This window comes from Cucumis melo, chromosome 11 (assembly GCF_025177605.1).
Source record: "Cucumis melo cultivar AY chromosome 11, USDA_Cmelo_AY_1.0, whole genome shotgun sequence".
Lineage (NCBI taxonomy): Eukaryota > Viridiplantae > Streptophyta > Magnoliopsida > Cucurbitales > Cucurbitaceae > Cucumis > Cucumis melo.
This window is the reverse complement of record NC_066867.1, coordinates 23,715,860-23,735,857: the sequence shown is the minus strand read 5'-3', so window position 1 is coordinate 23,735,857 and position 19,998 is coordinate 23,715,860. Positions and strand designations below refer to the sequence as shown.

The 19,998-nt window shown below is 33.0% G+C and overlaps 1 protein-coding gene across 3 annotated transcripts; it reads right to left on the bottom strand.

Annotated features, from left to right (window-relative positions):
- Positions 1–9,316: 9,316 nt before the first annotated feature.
- Positions 9,317–13,151, bottom strand: LOC103504293 (elongation factor 2). Of its 3 annotated transcripts, none has more exons than XM_051079625.1 (4): positions 13,022–13,151; positions 12,609–12,645; positions 12,418–12,505; positions 9,317–11,982 (listed from the first exon to the last, which is right to left on the bottom strand). In XM_051079625.1, the coding sequence occupies exons 2-4, from the start codon at positions 12,609–12,611 to the stop codon at positions 9,542–9,544; spliced, it is 2,532 nt and encodes an 843-aa protein (XP_050935582.1). In that variant the 5' UTR covers positions 12,612–12,645; positions 13,022–13,151; the 3' UTR covers positions 9,317–9,541. The 3 variants fall into 3 exon arrangements, with proteins under 3 accessions (XP_050935582.1, XP_050935584.1, XP_050935583.1); XM_051079627.1 differs by having other exon boundaries at positions 12,993–13,085; XM_051079626.1 differs by lacking the exon at positions 13,022–13,151 and adding an exon at positions 12,760–12,983.
- Between the last annotated feature and the right edge of the window lie 6,847 nt (positions 13,152–19,998).

The window sequence follows — 19,998 nt, the reverse complement described above, 5'->3', positions numbered from 1 at the left end:
AAGAATCTGTTAGGTTCTCATTAGTTTGTATATGATCCACTTTAACTACATTAGTAGTGAAAAACTCTCTAATGGTGTTGTGTTTACAACGAATTTTTCATCTCGTTTCGTTATAATAACGATTCTAAACTTTATTGATTACTGCGGTACAATCGCAATGGATCAAGATGGCAGGTACCGATTTTTCGCACAATGGAATCTTTGATAGCGGACTTTTAAGCCAATTTGTTTCTTCACTAGCAATTGCTAATGTTATCATCTCTGACTCCATCGTCGACTAAGCCAAGACAATCTATTTCTTGGACTTCTAGGAAACAACTCCTCATGCTACTCTGAGTCATTCAAGAGGGAGTTTTAGTCAACATCGTTGTAACCTTCGAGAATAGCGAGAAACAGAATATTGTAATCCTAGATTGTAGGTTTTCTTTAAGTACCTCATAACCATTTCTACATGTCACTCTCCCTCCCAAGGCCAACTGATAACTTATAGAAACACAAGTTATATTGTGGCTTTCTAAATAAAACAATGAAGTCAAAACGCAAGATAAAGGATCAAAACACGTAGCTTTTAGTGCAAAATTATAGTATCAAAAGAATACACCTTACATAAGTCATCACGCCTGATTAACTATGCTTTCAAGTGTTTTTCCTCACATGTTGGCGAAAAGAAGAAATGAAGCGAGGATCACGCGCATTAACTTAGAGATAAGAAGTTGTCTGGCAAGTCGTAAGGCAAGATGCTAGCACATCATTACGCGAGATGATTCGTTAGTAGACAAGGGTGGTAGGTGGAGATGATGTGACAAGGAATAACTACTTTATGCACTGACATTTGTAGGCAAGGGCGAATGTGTAGCATAGGCAAGAACAGGTATGCAACATAGCATAATAAATTTTCCACTTAAAGTATGTCTATAAAAGAAGCCAACTCCACCATGAACAAGAAGCAATCAGAGGAGGTCATCCCTTAAGGAGGCTGGTGAGAGGACGAATTTTAGAGCCCTTCACCATTTGTAGTAGTGTTCCTTCCTCCATCTTTTTTTCGGTCAATATCTGAGTGAGAGCTTAAAGAGAGATTAGAGAGAGAAACTTCACCTACCATTATCCCTAACTTGTAAAAGAGTCAAGGAATGTAAACCAATACATTTTGCGGCTCGACACTTTCTTTACTTTCCATTTATGTACTTTGCAATGTATTATATGAATGTTCTTCATTTCATGGCTGAGAGGCCTACATTAGTAATAAAATACATGTTTTATCCATTACCTATCTTCCATTTCTTGACTCTTGTTGATGTGTTCTAATTAGTTTAAGTGTATGTTTTGTGCTCGATAAGAATTCTTTAGTTATAAGTCTCATCATGTTTAGCTGAGTTTAACTTAATCGCTTGGCTAGCGTTGGTTGCCAACTACTCGAGAGAGTAACTAGCAAGGACATAGCTAAACATGTGCAGAAGGGAGTTTGGAAACAAACTCCATTTGGATGTTTTGCCTCCAATCATTTATGTCTGGAAGGAGAACAAGTGTGGTGTTTAGGCGCCAAGAGGTTGCTCGCTTTAAATAGAGAGGTAAATGTGAAGCTTATAAGTAAGAAAGTCTAGATATAATCGTTTGATTTATCTTTACCATTTGTGTCCTGAAAAGAGAACAAGTATGGTGTTTAGGCGCTAAGAGGTTGCTCGCCTTAAATATAAGATGGTCAAGTGATTTATATCGCATTAAGTCGTATCTCGCATTTAAATTGCCTATAATACAGAGACGTTCCTTCATTCTTCTTAATACAAGTTAGATCGCACTCCATAATCATTCCATTCCATCCCCCTCTATAGATCCTCTGTGTAAATAAGTAGGTTAGTATAGTTTTATATTTACAATGTATAGAATTTATACCACCTGGTTGAGAAGTAGGCGTTATAGCTAAGTTTTGATAGAAATTCCATGTGTTTGACTCTGACTTACCCAGGAGACCTCTAGCTTTGCTTACACTTGGCAAGCATAAGGAAAACTTGTACTAAATGTTAATCATTATGCATGCATCAACATATAGCAATGTTATGCACATTTTATCGCATAACTCTTACCTAAATGCCCATCATTAGTCACATAATTAGAACCCAACATGATATATTTATGATTGAGTTTTGCATAAGACGAACTGAGAACAAGGAAGTTTTTGGCGCCATTGCCAGGGAATTTCTTTTTTCAAAATTAGATATGACGTTTTACTTTGGTTTCAAACAAACACTCAATTTGTGTTGAATCGCGTGTTTACCCAAAGAACGTGTTTTCAAGTTTATGCAAAATGAAGACGTCCACAAGTGTAGACTGACCTGGAGATGAAGTGCATCTTTCGGCAAGTATATGAGGAACTATGATGCAAGCTATTAAGACAAAATACCAAAGGTCCCTCAGCGTCTAGAACATAGATTTTTAGATCCTTTTTTGTGGGGGATGTGCAGTAAGGCATCATGAACAAGGTCCACGCACTAGACTCAGTAAGGCGCCTAGTCATCACTAGTCTATGTGAGAAATAGACCAGACAATCAACTACAACATGGGGTAAAACACGTCAAACTCCTTTGTGGAGAACATTGCGAAGTATAGATGAGTAAATAAATAGGTTTTTGTAAACACAACGCATAATCATAAACTTGAAAATCATTTCGAAACATAATATGATTGACAAGAATATGCGTTTCAAATCCGAAAAATCATTTCACTGCCTTAAGCAATTTCAAATATTCAAAATCCACAGCACTTAGTTCACAGATATTCTCTTTAGAAATTCATATTTTCCTTGCATAAATCATTTCAACATAAATCATACAACATAAATTCACAAACCTCCACAAATGTACCCATCCTCAGCTGAAATGTCATTAACATTTTCATAGTTAAGTTGCAGCTGTGCAGAGTAATCTCAATGCATGCAACAAACACCTCAATTCCATATACGCATAGGACGTCTTTCAAATGCTAGATCACAAAGCAAGTAAATAGCATCTTATACTAGATCACACACAAGTATAAGGTGTTTTATATCATACCACACAACAAATATAAGACGTCTTATACCATATCACACAACAAGTATAAGGCTTCTTAATTAAACTAGAACACAAAAAAAATGTGAGACATCTTACACTAGAACACAAAGCAAGAGTAAGGCATCTTACATCAAAACACAAAGCAAGTGTAAAACATTTTAACCAGATTACAAAGGAAGTGTTAGGTAGTATTCATCACATAGAGTACTAATTAAAGCATTTCATAAATCATAATCAATTTTTAAAACATATCCATTTACAAATTAAATAACAATATTAAATAAACATCAATACTCAATAGTTCAAATATTGAGTTGAAAACCATTTTAGTTTTCAAAATATTTTAAAGCCACTCACAACTAAGATAAAGTTTATGTCTGGCCTGAGCACTTGACTAAACTCCCCATCAATCTTGAACACGAGACTAATATGAGGAAACCTCCTTAACCCCTTATAGTTCCTCTAAACTCTTACTTAGGTCAAGGTTCATATTAAGCGCTAAATCTTGCCTAAAACTCTCCTATTTATACACTTTTTGGTGAGAATTTCCATGCTAGAACGATTACTTCTAGTCAGTGGTAAGCTTCAATAAATCGTGTACTGCCACATAGGTTTCATTGTCTAAATTCTGATCTTCAGTAGGCAGCTGGGTCAGAACATTGACTTATTGAGCATCGTCCTTCAGATGTAAGGATGACATTACATAATTCTTTATTAAGGAATCTCTTGTCGCCAACTATGAAAATGCATAGGAATTTTCTCAACGCTTGTTCGAAGCGCATCAACACGTCAAATCACGACAAACACTTTTGATCTTGATAACTCTTACTGTATAGAGCCTCATCGCATAACTTAGAAGGCAATTAGGGTCTCACACTACAACATTACAATGCTTTATACTGCTTGTAAACCTACAGAGTAATCCTACAACATAAGTTATATCAGACTTAGTGCAATCAGCAACATGTCTAAGACTGTCTATACTGCTCGCATACACGAATTGGTTAACACTGTCACCATTTTTTTTGAACAACTTTACACTAGCTAGGGTCATAAGGAGTACAAGTTTGTTTGCATTGGAAGTATTAGATATCTTTAGAATCTTTTCTTTGTAGTGAGATTGATCCAAAGAAATTTCCTTTTAAGCTAATTTTATCCCTAAAATTACAGTAGTTTCTCCTAAGTCTTTTTTGTCGAAGTTTGCACGCAACATAGATTTCACATCATTTATGATGCGCAAATTTGATCCAAGAATTAACAAATCATCTTCGTACAAATACAATATTATGCATAATTGTTTTCAAACTTATGGTAGATGCATTTGTCACTTTCATTAACTTTGAAGTCTTTAGACATAATTAGGCCACTAAAATTTTCATCCATTGCTTAGGAGCTTGTTTTAGACTATAAAGAGATTTATCTAACTTATAAACGTAGTTCTCTTGACCATGAACAACAAAGTCTTCAGGTTGTTCCATATAAGTCTCTCGTTTAAGTTCATCATTAAGGAAGACGGTCTTAACACCCATATGATGTACTAGGAGTTTGTTTAGGAAAGCAAAAAAAAACTGTACATGGATTGAGGTTACCCTAGTGATCGTGGAAAATGTTTCAAAGAAGTCTATGTTTTCTCTTTGTCTAAACCCCTTGGCTACTAACCTAACTTTAAACTTGTCTATTTTTCCATCATGTTTGTTTATCTTCTTTAAGATACATTTACAGCATATGACTTTACAACAAGTAGATCTACTAGATGTCAAGTTCTGTTCGACTCAAAAGAGTCTATTTCATCATTTATAGATTCTTGACATAAGTTGACATTTACAGAGGACATCGTTTATTTTAGGACTTTGAAGTCTTCTTCTACATTAAAGATATAGAAATCATTCCCAAAGTCCTTTATGATTCTAGTTCTTTTACTTTTTTTAGGCTCTAGTTCAGCTTCCTCAATTGAGGTAGGATTTCTATCTAAAGTTAGACTATTAAATCTCGAGCCCTCATTATTCTTTGATCTAAAGGAAAATCTATCCTCAAAGAAGTTTGCATCATTTTACTCAATGACTACTACTTTGTTTACTAAGTCATAGAACCTATAGACTCCACTATTTAAGACTTAAACCTATAAAGACAAATTCATAGGCCCTACTAGTAAGCTTCCTTCTTATAGGGTCTAGAATCCTAACAAAAAAACTAGACACCCCTAAGTTCTAAAGTAAGACAAGTTTGGTTTTTCATACTTAAGGATTTCGTAAGGTGAAGTAGTGTTTTTAGATATAGGAATTCTATTAAGAACATAACACACGATAAGGATAATTTTACCCCCATCAATAAGATGCAACTCTTGAGTTAAGTAAAATAGAAACTACTAGCTTAGCAAGAGTCCTATTTTTTCTCTTAGCTTTATCGTCGTCTCTCAGTAAGAGACAATCTTTTCACGTATTATTCCATGTGATTTATAGAAAGTGTTAAAACTATTTGAATCATGCTCAATTCTCTTATCACTAAAAAGTTTTTTAACATTTCTATCATGCTGATTTTCTGCTTCATATACACAAATAATTTGAAAGCATCTAAAGCATTATTTTTATTTTTTAGCAAGTAAATAAATGTGAAGTCAAAACAATCATCAATAAAAGTAAAAATATGATATTTTATTACTCCTAGTCAAGATGCCATTAAATTCACAAAAATCATAACAAACTAAATCTAGAAGCTCAGGTTCCCTAAGTACAGATTTATGCAAAAAAAAAATTGTTGTCTTAGCTTGACTACAATATTCGCATTTCTCAAATTCATTCATGGATAACTTGGAATCATTTCTAATCTACTCATGTTACTAATTATTCATTTGTTAACATGACAAAGTCTAGCATGACAAACATTAATAGAACACAACATATATATAAAAGATTTAATTTTATTCATCTCAAGATTAAATTTAATATTATTTTTATATACCCCTATTGTTTGAGCGAAGATAGTTTTGTTGAGGAGATAACCTGAGACCAGATTCTTCATTATGATCTCCGAAGTGTGTAAGACATCCTTCAGTATGAGAGTCTTCCTAGAGGTAAACTTGAGCTCCACTTCCCTGATGCCAGCAATCTTCATCGAGTGTTGATCTCTCAATAAAATATTTTTATCCATTATCTCATTATAAGTTTTGAAAAGGCTAAGTTTGTGATATACATGGCATGTATCTCCAGTGTATATCCACCATCTTTTAGAACCATCGATCAAATTTACTCCTATGATCATGGAAACTAGCAATTCTTCTATCAAGTTTGCCACTAGTAGGACGATTCTTGTTCCTACATTTCCAATCCATATATTAAGATTTATTACAATTATAACAAAGGAACTGTACTATTCTTCCAAAGAGTATTTCTGTTTCTTCTAATTCTGTTGGTTGTTGGATCCTTGATTTTGGCATTTCTTCTTGTTTCCCTTCTACTTTTGTTCAAGTTTCATAGCAAATAGGATGGGCCTCCTTGGTACAAAGTTTACTTTCTCCCTCTGGTCCTACTTTCAGGCTTCCTCCTCAATCCTTAATCAAGTTATCAGAATCTTCAAGGAAAATTCCTTGGTTTTGTGTCTTAATGTATTCTTGAAATCTTTCCATAGAGGAAGCAACTTGTCAATAATAACAAAAATTTGGAATTATTTGTCAAGGGACATACCTTTGCCAATTTTTTTGTGGGCTATCTTCTGCAGTTAATGTGATTGGACCTCCACCCTGTCATTCGTCATTTGAAACCTTAGTTAATGACTGACAACATATTTCTTTGATCGAACCTCCTTGGTGTCGTATTTTTTTTACAAGGCATCACAGACTAATTTCACTGTTTTCATCGTATCATACAATTCATCAATCAAACCATTTAAGATGAAGTTTATGCCCAAAAAATTCTTTCTTCCCAATTAGAAGTCGTCTTGGTTTGTCCTTGGTGGAATTTTTTTTTAGAGCAATAGGCTTTTCTGAGCTGCAAGCATGAGCAACGTCTTTTTTGATAGTAAGAAAGAACAACATGTTTTGTTTCCATCGTTTGAAGTTCACCCCTTCAAATAGAAATGGACAATTGAATTCAAAAGACATAATGTTGGATTGCGTTGAAGCCATCAGAGCAGATCAAAGCATCTTAAAATTGTTGTAGTTGGGACCTCTGATCGTCAATGGAAAGAAACAATACTCACTAGATCATAAAAAATTTAAATAGGTAAAATAGTAATTAGTTAAAGGCTAAGTTACAGAGTTCGCTCTCTTTAAGACGTTCTATGACTCTATCCTTGTCGTGCTAGTAATTTTGAAATATGTTACCCCGTCCACAGGATTAAACAACCTAAAGAAAACGTAATCACGGTCGGTTTTGCACAAAAAAACGATTAACCAAACAAAACAGCTTGATATTGCATGGTACTGAAACAAAAAATATATATATTTTACCGAGAGGAAAAACGTAAATAGAGAAGAAGAGACAAAAAGAGAGAAGTGTTTGTTGTGTTGAAAAAGTAAAGCAAAGGGTGGCTTTTACAGAATGTTGAACCGGTAGCCTTCGTTTCTTTATAATAAAGAAATAAAAAAAATTAAAAAAAAAATAAGATAATGAATATTATTTTTATTTTAACAGAAATGTTTTTCTTTAAAAAATAATAATAATTAATAAAAATTTATAGTCTATCTCCTCACCTTTTCCAAAATATGGATGCCCCTTGAGAAGCTGTCAATTTCTAGCACGACAAACATTTTATGTAGTCAATATTCAATAACTAAGAAAACACTTCTAAACCAACAGTATCAACATTTTGGTGGTTAGACAATAGCTCTCAACTCCCTAACTTTTTTTGGTTTAAGTATCCAATTACAAAAATAAAGGAGTATATATCTTTTCTTATTGGCTTTTCACTTTCGTTATTCAAGAAGCCTCAAAATTGAAAAAGACCATGACATTTTCCTAATAACAGGTGACAGTGATTCAACCTTCGTTTTTGGATTATAACAAACCATTATTGACATGGAGTTTTACAATGGAGTAAAAACAATTTGCATGGGTAAGACATGAACTTAAGTTGAAAGGAGACTAAATGATAGATTTACCATTAGCTAGTTATTGGTATTTGATACTATGTCGATTATATATATATATATGCGCGCGCGGATATATGTATATTATAATAGTATAAAGTTGGAGAAGCTCGAGCCCATCGATCTCTATTAAATATATTATATGTGACTGCAAGAATACATATAAGATGAATACACAGATTGTTTCAATCACATTTTTCTTCCATCTACATTGATCTCTTGAAAACTAAAATCAAACTTTTTAGTTAATGGCTGCGTGGTGAGACTTGGAACGAGATAATGGGATTTAGATTGGTGTATCCCATTTTAGTTGATTTCAATTGACTTAATGGTTTTTAATAAAAAAAATTGACCAAAAACCATCCAAGTTTTCTATATAACGAAAGACTTTTGAGAATGGTAATGACTCATGATGGGGTCACTAAAAGCAGTAAGGTCCTTTTCTAGAGTAAAGGTCGTTTATGAAGATAGCATTTTCAAATAAGTAGGCGACTTAATCATATCACATGTTTGTCGTTGAAGTTATGTCATCTATTAATAATCATATGATTCAATTTCCCTCATTCGATTCATATTTTGGCACATCATGGTCGATCGTAGTGCTAAAATTTCCCCACAATTACTTCTACAAATGTGTCCATTGTCGTTTGTTCAAAAAAAAAAAAAATCATTTCTTACTTGATTGCTTTTTATTAACATAGTTTTGTTTCTATTCAGGGAATTAGGAGTCCACAAAATCAGCATCTAATTTCATACTACTCAATGTGAAATTCGAAAATCTTTAAAGAAATCATAGCATTTGAATCCATCACCAAAAAATTACAAGTCTGACGCATTCTATAGTTCGAATCCTTTTAAACCTACAAATCATTTGTATTTGTATAACATTTGAATTCTATACTTTAAAAATGTCTAATTAAATTCTCAACACTTGAAAGGGAAAAAAAAAAAAACAATGGTAGACATTATAATGTTACATTTCCAGCATTCAAGCTTAGTCCAAAGCCAAATACTTTTGAATATAAATGTTAATGTTAGGGCACTTTACTATCTTCATATTATTAATTTATAAAAATAAAAAGGAACCAAAATAAAATAAAACAAAAGTTTTGGACCCAAAATAAAAGCATCCTAAGATTTCTAAGAACTAAATCAAGATTTAAACCAAATTCCAAAGACAAATAAATAAACCAAATGAAAATCCTTCAGACTCCAAAATTTTGCCCATCATCACGCATCTTTTAAAAGAAATGGAGTAACAACAGTTCTTAAAAATAATTGCAAATAAAATACTCAAACATAACAACAATCTTTTTCAAATAACAAAAAACTTCCCATAGGAAATTAGAACCTCAAACCTGCGGATTTATGGGCGATTCTTAAATATATTAACCAACAATGCGATTGCAATCTACAGCTTGTCCTCAAACTCGGACAACGGAGTCATTTGTTCCTTCAACCCCTTCCTCTTCCTGATATCAGCAACCAACTGCGCAGCTTGAGACCCACTTTCTAATGGATCCGAAGACATCATTTCCCAATGGTCAAACACACACTGTGGGAATGCCTGTCCAGAAGTTGCAGCTCTCAAAGTGCTCGAGAATCCAAATGATTCGATGACAGGGAGATATGCCTTGATGTTGTAAAGAGGTGTGCCAGGCCTTTGCATTTCCTCAAAGACGTGCCCACGCTTTTGGTTAAGAACACTGTAGATACCACCAAGAGCTTGCTCGGGAGCCTGAATCTCCACTAGGTACACTGGCTCAAGAAGTCTTGGTTTGGCAGTCAGCTGAGAAGCGTAGATTACCCTTCTAGCAGTAGGAATGACTTGACCACCTCCTCTGTGGATGGCATCAGCGTGAAGCACCACATCACAAACTTCAAAACAGATGCCTCTCATGTTCTCTTCCGCCAATGCACCTTCTTTCGACGCCCATTGGAAACCAGCAACGACGGAATCCTTGATTTCATTCAAGTATTGAACTCCCTTACACATATCGACCACCATGTTAGGGCCAGTAGTCTCAGGACCAAAGCACCAAATCTTCTTAGCAAGATCTTTGTCCCAACCAAACTCCTCTGACAAAATTTTAGACCTAACTTTAGGATCATCTCGTGGTCCAATGCGGCCATCATCAATAGCCTCTGCCAGTCCATCCTCCATGGGTCGTGCTTCCATGTACAGTCGATTGTGTTTGTTAGGGGATTTGCTCATCACTGTGCGACATGATCTCTCAAGTACGGTTTCACGGAAAGAGACAACAGGGTCAGATTTTATGATCTCAGCTCCACCCATGAAATCCTCTTGTAAATCCTTCAAACAGATCTCAAGATGTAGTTCTCCAGCACCAGCAACAATGTGCTCACCAGATTCCTCCATGGTACACACGACCATAGGGTCCGACTTGGCCAGACGTTTAAGTCCTTCCACAAGCTTGGGAAGATCAGAGGCTACCTTGCACTGAACGGCGACACGCACGACAGGAGATACAGAAAACTTCATGGCTCGAATTGGATGAGCATCAACTTCCTTTTCATTCGTCAAAGTGGCATTCTTAGTGATAAATTGATCCAACCCAACCATGGCAACAGTGTTACCACAAGGCACATCCTCCACTGTTTCTTGCTTCTTTCCCATCCAAATGACAGTTCTCTGGACGCTCTTAACATACAAATCTTTTTTCTCACCAGGAACATAGTTGGGGCCCATGATTCTAACTTTTAAACCAGTTGAAACTTTCCCAGAGAACACACGTCCAAAGGCAAAGAACCTGCCCTTGTCAGATGCAGGAATCATCTTCGATACATAAAGCATAAGAGGTCCTTCAGGATCACAATTTCTAATGGCACTAGCGTAAGCATCATCTAGTGGACCCTCATACAAATTCTCCACACGATACTTTTGGGCCTTGGCAGGGGATGGAAGATGAAAGATCATCATTTCCAAGAGAGCAGTACTTGCTGGTAGCCATGTTTGCATGACCCGCTTCATCAATGGTTTGCCCATCAGATCCTTCTCATCAGACTTCATGACAACACCAAGCTTCTGCAACATGGGCCATAGCTTGTCCTTTTGATCATTCATGCAAGTTGCAATGATCTGCTTGATAGGTTCGTAGCAGAACTGGACAAACCCACGCTTGCATGTTGGCGAGCCAGTGTTCTTGCTGGTCCACTTCTTGGTTGCAGGATCAAAGAAATTCTCACCCCAAAGTCTCTCCATCATCTTCGCCTCATCTACTCCAAACTTGGAAGCATACATCTTCGCAAAGTTAGTCAGGGTAAATGCCCAACCGTGCAAACCAGCAGAGAAAGCAACTGTTCCTTTCTCGGGGTACACTTGAACATCGCCAAGAAGTGGATCCTCATATGTGGCCATAATCACATTGGCATTCTCAATGACCCTCTGGAACGTTTGATAAGCCTCTTCTCCATCCACTTGAAGTTCAAGGAAGCACCTATCCATCTTGTTAACAGTCAAGACAGGTCTAATCCTCTCTCCCAAAGCCTGCCGGAGCACAGTCTCTGTTTGGACACAAACACCTTCGATGCAATCCACCACAACAAGGGCACCATCAGTAATACGCAAAGCAGCTGTAACCTCAGATGAGAAGTCAACATGCCCAGGTGAATCAATAAGATTGATAAGATACTCATTCCCCTGTCTCTCTCCCTTGTAACTTTTCAAGGATTCATCAGACATCTCATAGTAGAGGGAGATTCCAGTAGATTTAATGGTGATACCACGCTCTGCCTCATCTTGACGAGTATCTGTCATTCGTACATCACCAGCAACTTCTTGTGCAATGATACCGGCAGCAGCCACAAGAGAATCTGTGAGAGTGGACTTCCCTGAAATGGGGAAAAAGGATATAAATAAGCACTAAATAAGGTATATAATGGTAATTGATAATTAACATTAGTTTTTACAACATGTCTTTACCCCAATTACCCAATTACCCAATCTTTCGATCAAAGATGATGTAATTGCACATGCAATTTCTTTTGAAAATAAAAGAACAAAAGACAAGTCCATCCATCAAAAAGTACTGATTCCATTAGGTCCATATGCTCCACAAGCATCTTTTAACCAACAAAATTTGGCGTCTAATTGAACTTCAAAAACTAATGTCCAAGGAAGATCGTTTTATTGTCATGTGAACTGACATGTACAGTTCCTCGGAGAAAAAGAAACGATGCTTACCAAATAAACAATAAATGAAAGCTAAGATGTTAATCTTCTTAAATAGACGCTCGGCATAAATAAACTTAAACTAAGTAGCTTACCATGATCGACGTGAGCAATAACAGACATATTACGAATGTTATGCTTATAGTCCATAATCCGACGGAGCTCTTCTGCTGTAAACTTCACCTGCACAGGCACAATTGAATATAAAAAATCGCGTTAGCTGTAACCTAAAGAAGCACTTAACACATCACTCAATCAAAATCACGATGACAAGAGGTGTACTAACCATCTTGACAAGTCTTCAAAAGACCGAGGACTATAAACTGCAGAAAAACAAAACACGACTGTTAAAACAATCAAATAATAACATCATCTAGCAAAGAAAAAAGAACACACACATCTTCATAAAAAAGAAGCAAATCTTTAACATAACCTACTTCCATCGACTTAAACCCCGTTGGTTCAACCGATCCATTCCAAAAAAGTAATCAAAACTTACAAAAAGACAATCATCCAATCAACCGAATACATGCGATTAAGAAATGGATCTTGGAAGCATGTATCGAATAGAAACGAGTGAAAACACAGATCTGGTAAGGCGCAACTAAAAAAAAACGCGAAAGAGTCTGAACAAGATACGATTAAGAGAAAAGAAACGGAATGAAATTACTTGGAAATGAGATGAGAAGGAAGAAGAACCTGGAGGGAGAGCAAAGGGAAGGCACTCCCGTTGAGGAGCGAAACAACGTGCGGAAGAGGAGGAATGAGAGGTGGTGAGAAGTGATAAAACGCTTAATATGCGGTTTCAAGAAGAAAGAGGCGTTTGTTTGTGCTACTTTAGGGTTTATGTTTTGGGCTGGGCCAAGTCAACAGCCCACATTAATTGTAAAAATAGCCTCAGCGTGTCTTTTTCTAATATTAGCCTCTTTAAATGAAGGGGAAGTTTCAAATAATGTACCGGTGCATTTTTCAGTAATTCAAATAATCTTTCCATCAATTTATACTAAAAACGATTTTTATCCTCACGAAATAATACATCGTGCACCGATGTTAGTTGAGGTATAATTTTTGAGATATGTGCGTATCAAACATCTGACATCGAGATTAATAATATAGATATTATATATATTGAGTTGGATTCATTTTCATTATATTAATTTAAAAAGGTTCAAGTGACACTGCAACTTTTTAAACATAACAAAGTGATTAATGTTAATCTTAATTTTAAAGAGTATTTGAATATTTTAGTCCTCGATTTGGTAAGTATATTAGTTTTAAAAATTAAGCTTACTTGCTCTAAATTTATTTCAATAATTTGCCTATTTAATAAGTAAAAGAGTTCAACATTTAGTTGAATTTCAAAAATAACCTAACATTTTTTTAAAAGCTTGGTTTTTTTAGTTTTGAAATTTGGTTTCATTTTTTAAAGCACCGATAAAGAATAGGCAGAAAAATCAACAAATTTGGGAGTAGAAAAATTGTTTAGAGACTTCATTTTCATAAATATAAAATAAAAAGTCAAATAATTTTCAAAAGCAGAATTATACTTTAAAAATGCAAAGAAATATGGAAAGAAAAAACTTGTGAAAAGTAAGTTTTGATGGATTTGAAAAGAATATTTTAGCAGTAATAGAATTGTATACATGTTATTTTGTTTTGAGTTTTCAATATGTATTTGTTTTAAGTTCATCAAAATGTTTTTCAGTATCATTGTTGTAAGGTATGAGTTTTGAACGTCTCCACTCAAATGAGTACATGCAAATTGGCGTTAAAATATATTCAAGTTGGACTCATCGAGATACATAGTACTGTCAAAATTTTCAGTTATGGTTCTCTTTACATTTTTATGAACTTCAAAAAAGTATCAACATGAGTTTAACTTAATTGACATAGAGTATATGTTCTGACCAAAAGGCACTATACCATTAAGTCAATATATGTTTTTAATATATAATCAACCAAGTTGATCGTTATAGTTAGTTGCTAAACGTTGGATATAATTGTAAGACCTGCGTTCTAAATAGAAAGAATTTTGAAGAAGAAGGTGTTTTGGGGATAGACATTTTGAATGATAGATCGCATTAAGTCTTGGCGACACAATTAGAATAGTATGCGTTGAAGCTCAACAATGTAAAGATAGGCGTTTTGGTATAATAACACGAGAAGAGGGGGTGTTGAGAGTTAGGAAAATCAGAGGAAATTTCTAATCTTTATTAGACAGTTGATGACGTGTTGAGTTAAACCTAAGCGTGGTTAGGAAGGATATTAAGCTTACACGCGTAAAGCACTAAGTAGGAGTTGGTAAGTAAAGAAGAGCTTAATTAGTGACTAGTTTGACTTGGTATTAGTATAAATAGGACTTAAGATTTGAAGAAAATGATGTTATTATGAAATTGTTGAATGTTGTGTTGGTGTGAAATCTTTAGACGAGAAGAAGAAAACTTAGAGTTAGGAAATAAGAGGAAGGAAGAAAACAAGTATTTTTTTAGTGATTTTCTAAAAGAAAGAACAATGTTCTAAAGCATTCTTTTCGAGTCTCGTGTGTGTTTGTAAATGTTTAACGCATGATGTAATATTTTTTTATGTTATTTGATAACTTGTTTATTTGAAAAGAGAGTTTCTAAGCTAAAATTTCTCTGTGGTGATTGTATGTATGCGAGTAAACCATTAACTTTATCTCTATCATAAACTAGCTATGATGTGCACATAATGAGTCAAGACAACCATGGGTGAAAAGACCACATGACGATAAGAAGTTGACCAAGGCATTGAAAGGAGCATATTAAGTTAACAGTCTGAGCAACAGGAAATGAACTGAGAAACTCCCAAGGGGATGTCGGATGATGATGCAGTCATCACATATTTTTAAAAGCTAATTCTTTTATTTTTCAAATTTTGGTTTGTTTTTAAACTATTGGTAAAAAATAATAACAAATGAAGAAATTTGAAGATAGAAGTAGTGTTTTAGGCTTCATTTTCAAAACATATTTAATAATTAAAAATCCAATTATACTTCAATCGTTGGCTTGAAAGTTTGATTAAAAATATTTGAATTAAAAAACTATAGAGATATTTTTAAATATAAGAAAATGAACAAAATTTTTACATATTATAATAAAATTTCAAATTCTATTGATGATAGATAGTGATAGGATCTAAAATTTTGTTATATTTATAAATATTTTTAAGAGTTTTATTATTTACAATAGTTTCTCGTAACTTTAATTTTCTATCATGAGTAAATCTTCGCTATCATGTGTATAATACCCAACATTCATCTTTATATTTATAATTTTTATAAAAAGAAAAACTCTATACTTAAAATGAATCTCAACATCATGAAAAACGCTGAAAAAGAAAAGTCGTGAAACTTATACGAGGAGAGTCATTTTCTTAAATCACCAATTCACCTAAAAGTGAAGATAAATTAATGTAATATGTTGGTAACACATGAATAAAACATATTTTTAGATCTTCCATTTCTCTAATATTTGAGTGTCTAATTAATCTCATTGTTTGTTTTTTCTTTTTTCCCCTCCCCCGATTTTATTCAATGATCAGACGATCCTATTGCGTAATTTAAGCTATGTTTATACATCAACATATTTTCAATTCGATATTTATTTTCTTATGGCCATAGTAGTCTAAATTTAACGGTATGAGTCATTAAGGTGTAATTGGCAAAAATGAGGGCTATTTGTGAAAGGTAAATACTTTGGAAAAATTGTAAATATGATACTTTTCAGGGACCCAAATGGAAACTAGCTCTAAATTTAAAAATGAAGGGAAATTTTAACAAAATCACACTAAAATAAAGAAACTTTTCCATCACTAACCAAGTTCTAAAACCTTCACCTTTTTACAATGTGAAATACCATATTTACCTTTAATTTTAAATTCTCTTCTCAACCAAACTCCCTCTTCTTCCATAATCGTTTCGTTTAATAAAAGTTAGAAAGTCTTTAATAAATAAATCTTTGTCAAACGATCTCTTTAGATCTTTCAAATTTTATTAAATAATGTTTTAACTTTTGTTAAATGACCTCCCAACTAATTTTTTTAAGCGATTTTTCAATTTTTATTAAATAATCTCCCACCTTTTACTGAACAATCTTTAAACTTTTATTAAATGATCTCCCAACTAATTTTATTAAGCGATGTCTCAACTTTTATTAAGAGATCTCGTAGTTTTTATTAAAAGAATTTTCAATTCCACTTATTATGAAAGCAATCTTGAAAGAAACATAGTTAGTAAAACATTACATTCCTTTCATTTTTTTGATATTGGTCTATATACTGAAAACAAATGTTAAAAATTGCAAAGATAGAATTTGAACTCAGTTGTAAGAGTGGAGACACAACCATATTTTGTTAAAAATAAAGCATTATTTAGTATATATAGTAATTTAAAACTTCAAAATTAATATTAAAATACAAAAATCGATAATATGAGTGGGAGCACGTGTCCCGCTGGCCCCTTAATAAATCCACACTATTTCATTCGATGTTTGAAAGAACGTTGATGTTGCATTAACTTCTAAAAAGAATAATTGAAGAAGAAGGGAGTCACGTTGGGGGTAAGTAAAGAATTTCACATGGCAAAAAGGCCCATCACAATAAAGTTTTTAGAATTGGGTCAATAATAGTAAAGTTTTTTTTGTTTTTTTTTAGGTTATTTGTCTAAGTTTTCCAAAAATGAAGGAATTATAGTTCTATGCCTACATCAACTCCTTATGAAATTACTTCTTTGACCAAGTGTTACTTGGGAAATTTGCAAATATAGTCCATTTTTTAAGTGTTGTGGGATTTTAGGATTGATCGGAAGAAAATAGACTTTAGGACAAAATATGAGTAAAAAGTCCAATTTACCCTGGAATGAGATTTCCTTCTCCTTCACACAACAAACTCATTCTCTTCTCCCGCTTGTTATCTTCTTCCTCTAACTTCTCTCTAACATCTCTCAATCATCTCTCAAATTCTCTCTCTATTTTAATTATTAAAAAATATTTTTGAAATAAATTTATATTAATTTTCTACTTTTACAACATTTTTGTTTTAAGTTTCCACCAACTTTTTTCCCCTTGATTTTTAATTCTTTTTTTAAACATGTCATAAATTTAAAAAAGTAATAAGTTAGATTGTTTTTTACTTTTTATAGTTAGATAAGATATTTTTTTTAACTATATTACATTAACTTATCTAGTTGAATTTGGACATGATTTGTAGTACAACTCAACATTTATATATATATATATATATATATATATATATATATTTTGCTTCATATCTTTGTTTTAAATTTTAGAACAAAATATTTAGGTTTATGATTATTTTATCTTATCTGTTTATGTGAAATTATATAGGCGTGTACCTCAACCTTGATTTATTTACTTATTTATTTAATGATTTATTAAACTTATTCTTTCAAAGTTTTATGGCTAATTTTCATAAATATAACAAAACACTAAAATATTTACGACCTGTGTAACAAAATCAAAAAATCCACGAAGCCTACTAGTTTTTTAAAAAATATTACAGGTTTGTTCTTCCTTTCAATATTCTTTCTTCTCTTCTTCTGTAATTTTCTTTTCCTTTTCATCTTCTTTCTTCTTTGCTTCTGCAATTTTTCATTTATATTTTCTTGAAATCATGATATTTGTTTTCAATCAACATAAATCTTGTATTGTTTTTTTCCAAAGTATTTTTGGTTCAAGATCATGTACTAAATATAAAAGATCTTGGTACACAATCTCGAACAAAAATAAAATTTCTACCTCTTTTAAGTTCTTTAGAGTGCTATACGTGTTTAGGAAGCCTTTTAGGTACACATGTATTATCTCGCACACGTATTGCACACATCTCACATACATCTCACACACATCTCGCACACATTTCACACATTTCAAACCTTTACTATGTGTTCCAAAATCAAATTTCTACCTCTCTTAAGTCCTATGGAGTGTTTTTACGCATGGTTAGGAAGCCTTTTAGGTACATATATATTATCTCGCAAACATCTTGCATACATCTCGCATACATCTCACACACATCTCGCACACATTTCACACATTTCAAACTTTTACTATGCGTTCCAAAATCGAATTTCTACCTCTCTTAAGTCCTATGGAGTGCTTTTACACATGGTTAGGAAGCCTTTTAGGTACATACGTATTATCTCGCAAACATCTCGTACATCTCTCGCATACATCTCGCACATATCTCACGCATATCTCACGCATATCCTATACACATCTCTCACACATCTCGCACATTCCAAAATTGTGAATCTCGAAGGAAACACAATAACTAGTGAATCTTGAAGGAAACACAATAGCTGATAAATCCCAAAGGAGACATAACTGCGAAAGGACACATCACTACAAGTATGAGGCAACTGCTAGTAATTCATAATGACAACCACACATGTCAGTTATATCATAAATATTAGTCATATATTTAATCAATGTGTAGAATCACCCTAAATCACATAAAACAAGTATATAATTGATCATTGGGTTAGATATTTGAAGCTTAGAAGTTGCAAGGTGTTTGCAAAATGTTTTCGAGATGTTTGTAAGATACGAATAGTGGCTAAAAGCTCCTTAATCCCATGTGCAAAATCTTCCTAAATCACCTTGGTTTAGGATTAATCATTTTAAGTTTGGAAGTTGCGAGATATTTATGAGATAAAAAAATAGTACCTAAAGACTATAAAATATGTGTAAAATCACCTAAAATAAGTATAGAATTGATTTGAAATTGGGTATTTTCAAGTTTAAAACTCGTGATATGTTTGTGAGGTAAAAAAAATAGTAGTTCCCATAAAATCGTACTAAATTTTTCCATATTAGTTAAGAAATCATAAGCTCAATTAAAAAAATCGACTTTAAATAATTCCTCCATAAAAAACTTCAGTAGCATATAATAGTAAAAAAAAAAAAAAAAAACATACTAAATTAACATTTACCAAATAACACGACAACTTGATCAAAAGTGGCAAGAAAGACTAAGAGTAAGTTTGAAAGAATACGTTTAATAAATGATTAAATAAATAAGTAAGTAAATCAAAGTTTCGAGTACACACCTACATCTAATTTCACATAAACAAATAAAATAAAATAATCATAAACCTAAATGTTTTGTTCTAAAATTTAAATGAAAGAGATGAAGCAAGAAATATATATAAATGTTGAAGTGTACAAATCATATCCAAATTCAACTAGATAAGTTAATGTAACATAGTTAAAAAATATCTCATCTAACTATAAAAAATAAACAAATAATATAACTTATTACTTGTTTAAAATTATGACATGTTTAAAAATAGAATTGAAAACAGGTGGAAAAAAAGTTGATGGAAACTTAAAACAAAAATGTTGTAAGAGTAGAAAATTAATATACATTTATTTCAAAAATATTTTTTAATAATTAAAATAAACAATTTTTAAGAGAAAAAGAGTCTGAAAGAGGTTAAAGGAAGAAGATAGCAAGTGGGAGAAGAGATTGAATTTGTCGTGTGAAAAAGAGAGGAAAATTTCATTCAAGGGTAAATTGGACATTTCACTCATATTTTGTCTTAAAAGTCTATTTTCTCCCAATACCCATTAAAATGGACTATATTTGGCAATTTCCCAAAAACCTTTATGGGAAAAACAAGATTCAGATAATAAATAATA

Coding starts and splice junctions, on each gene's coding strand:
- LOC103504293 (XM_051079625.1), bottom strand. Junction 11,983..12,417: donor TATTGCTCACGTCGATCATG/GTAAGCTACTTA, acceptor TCCCCATTTCAG/GGAAGTCCACTCTCACAGAT.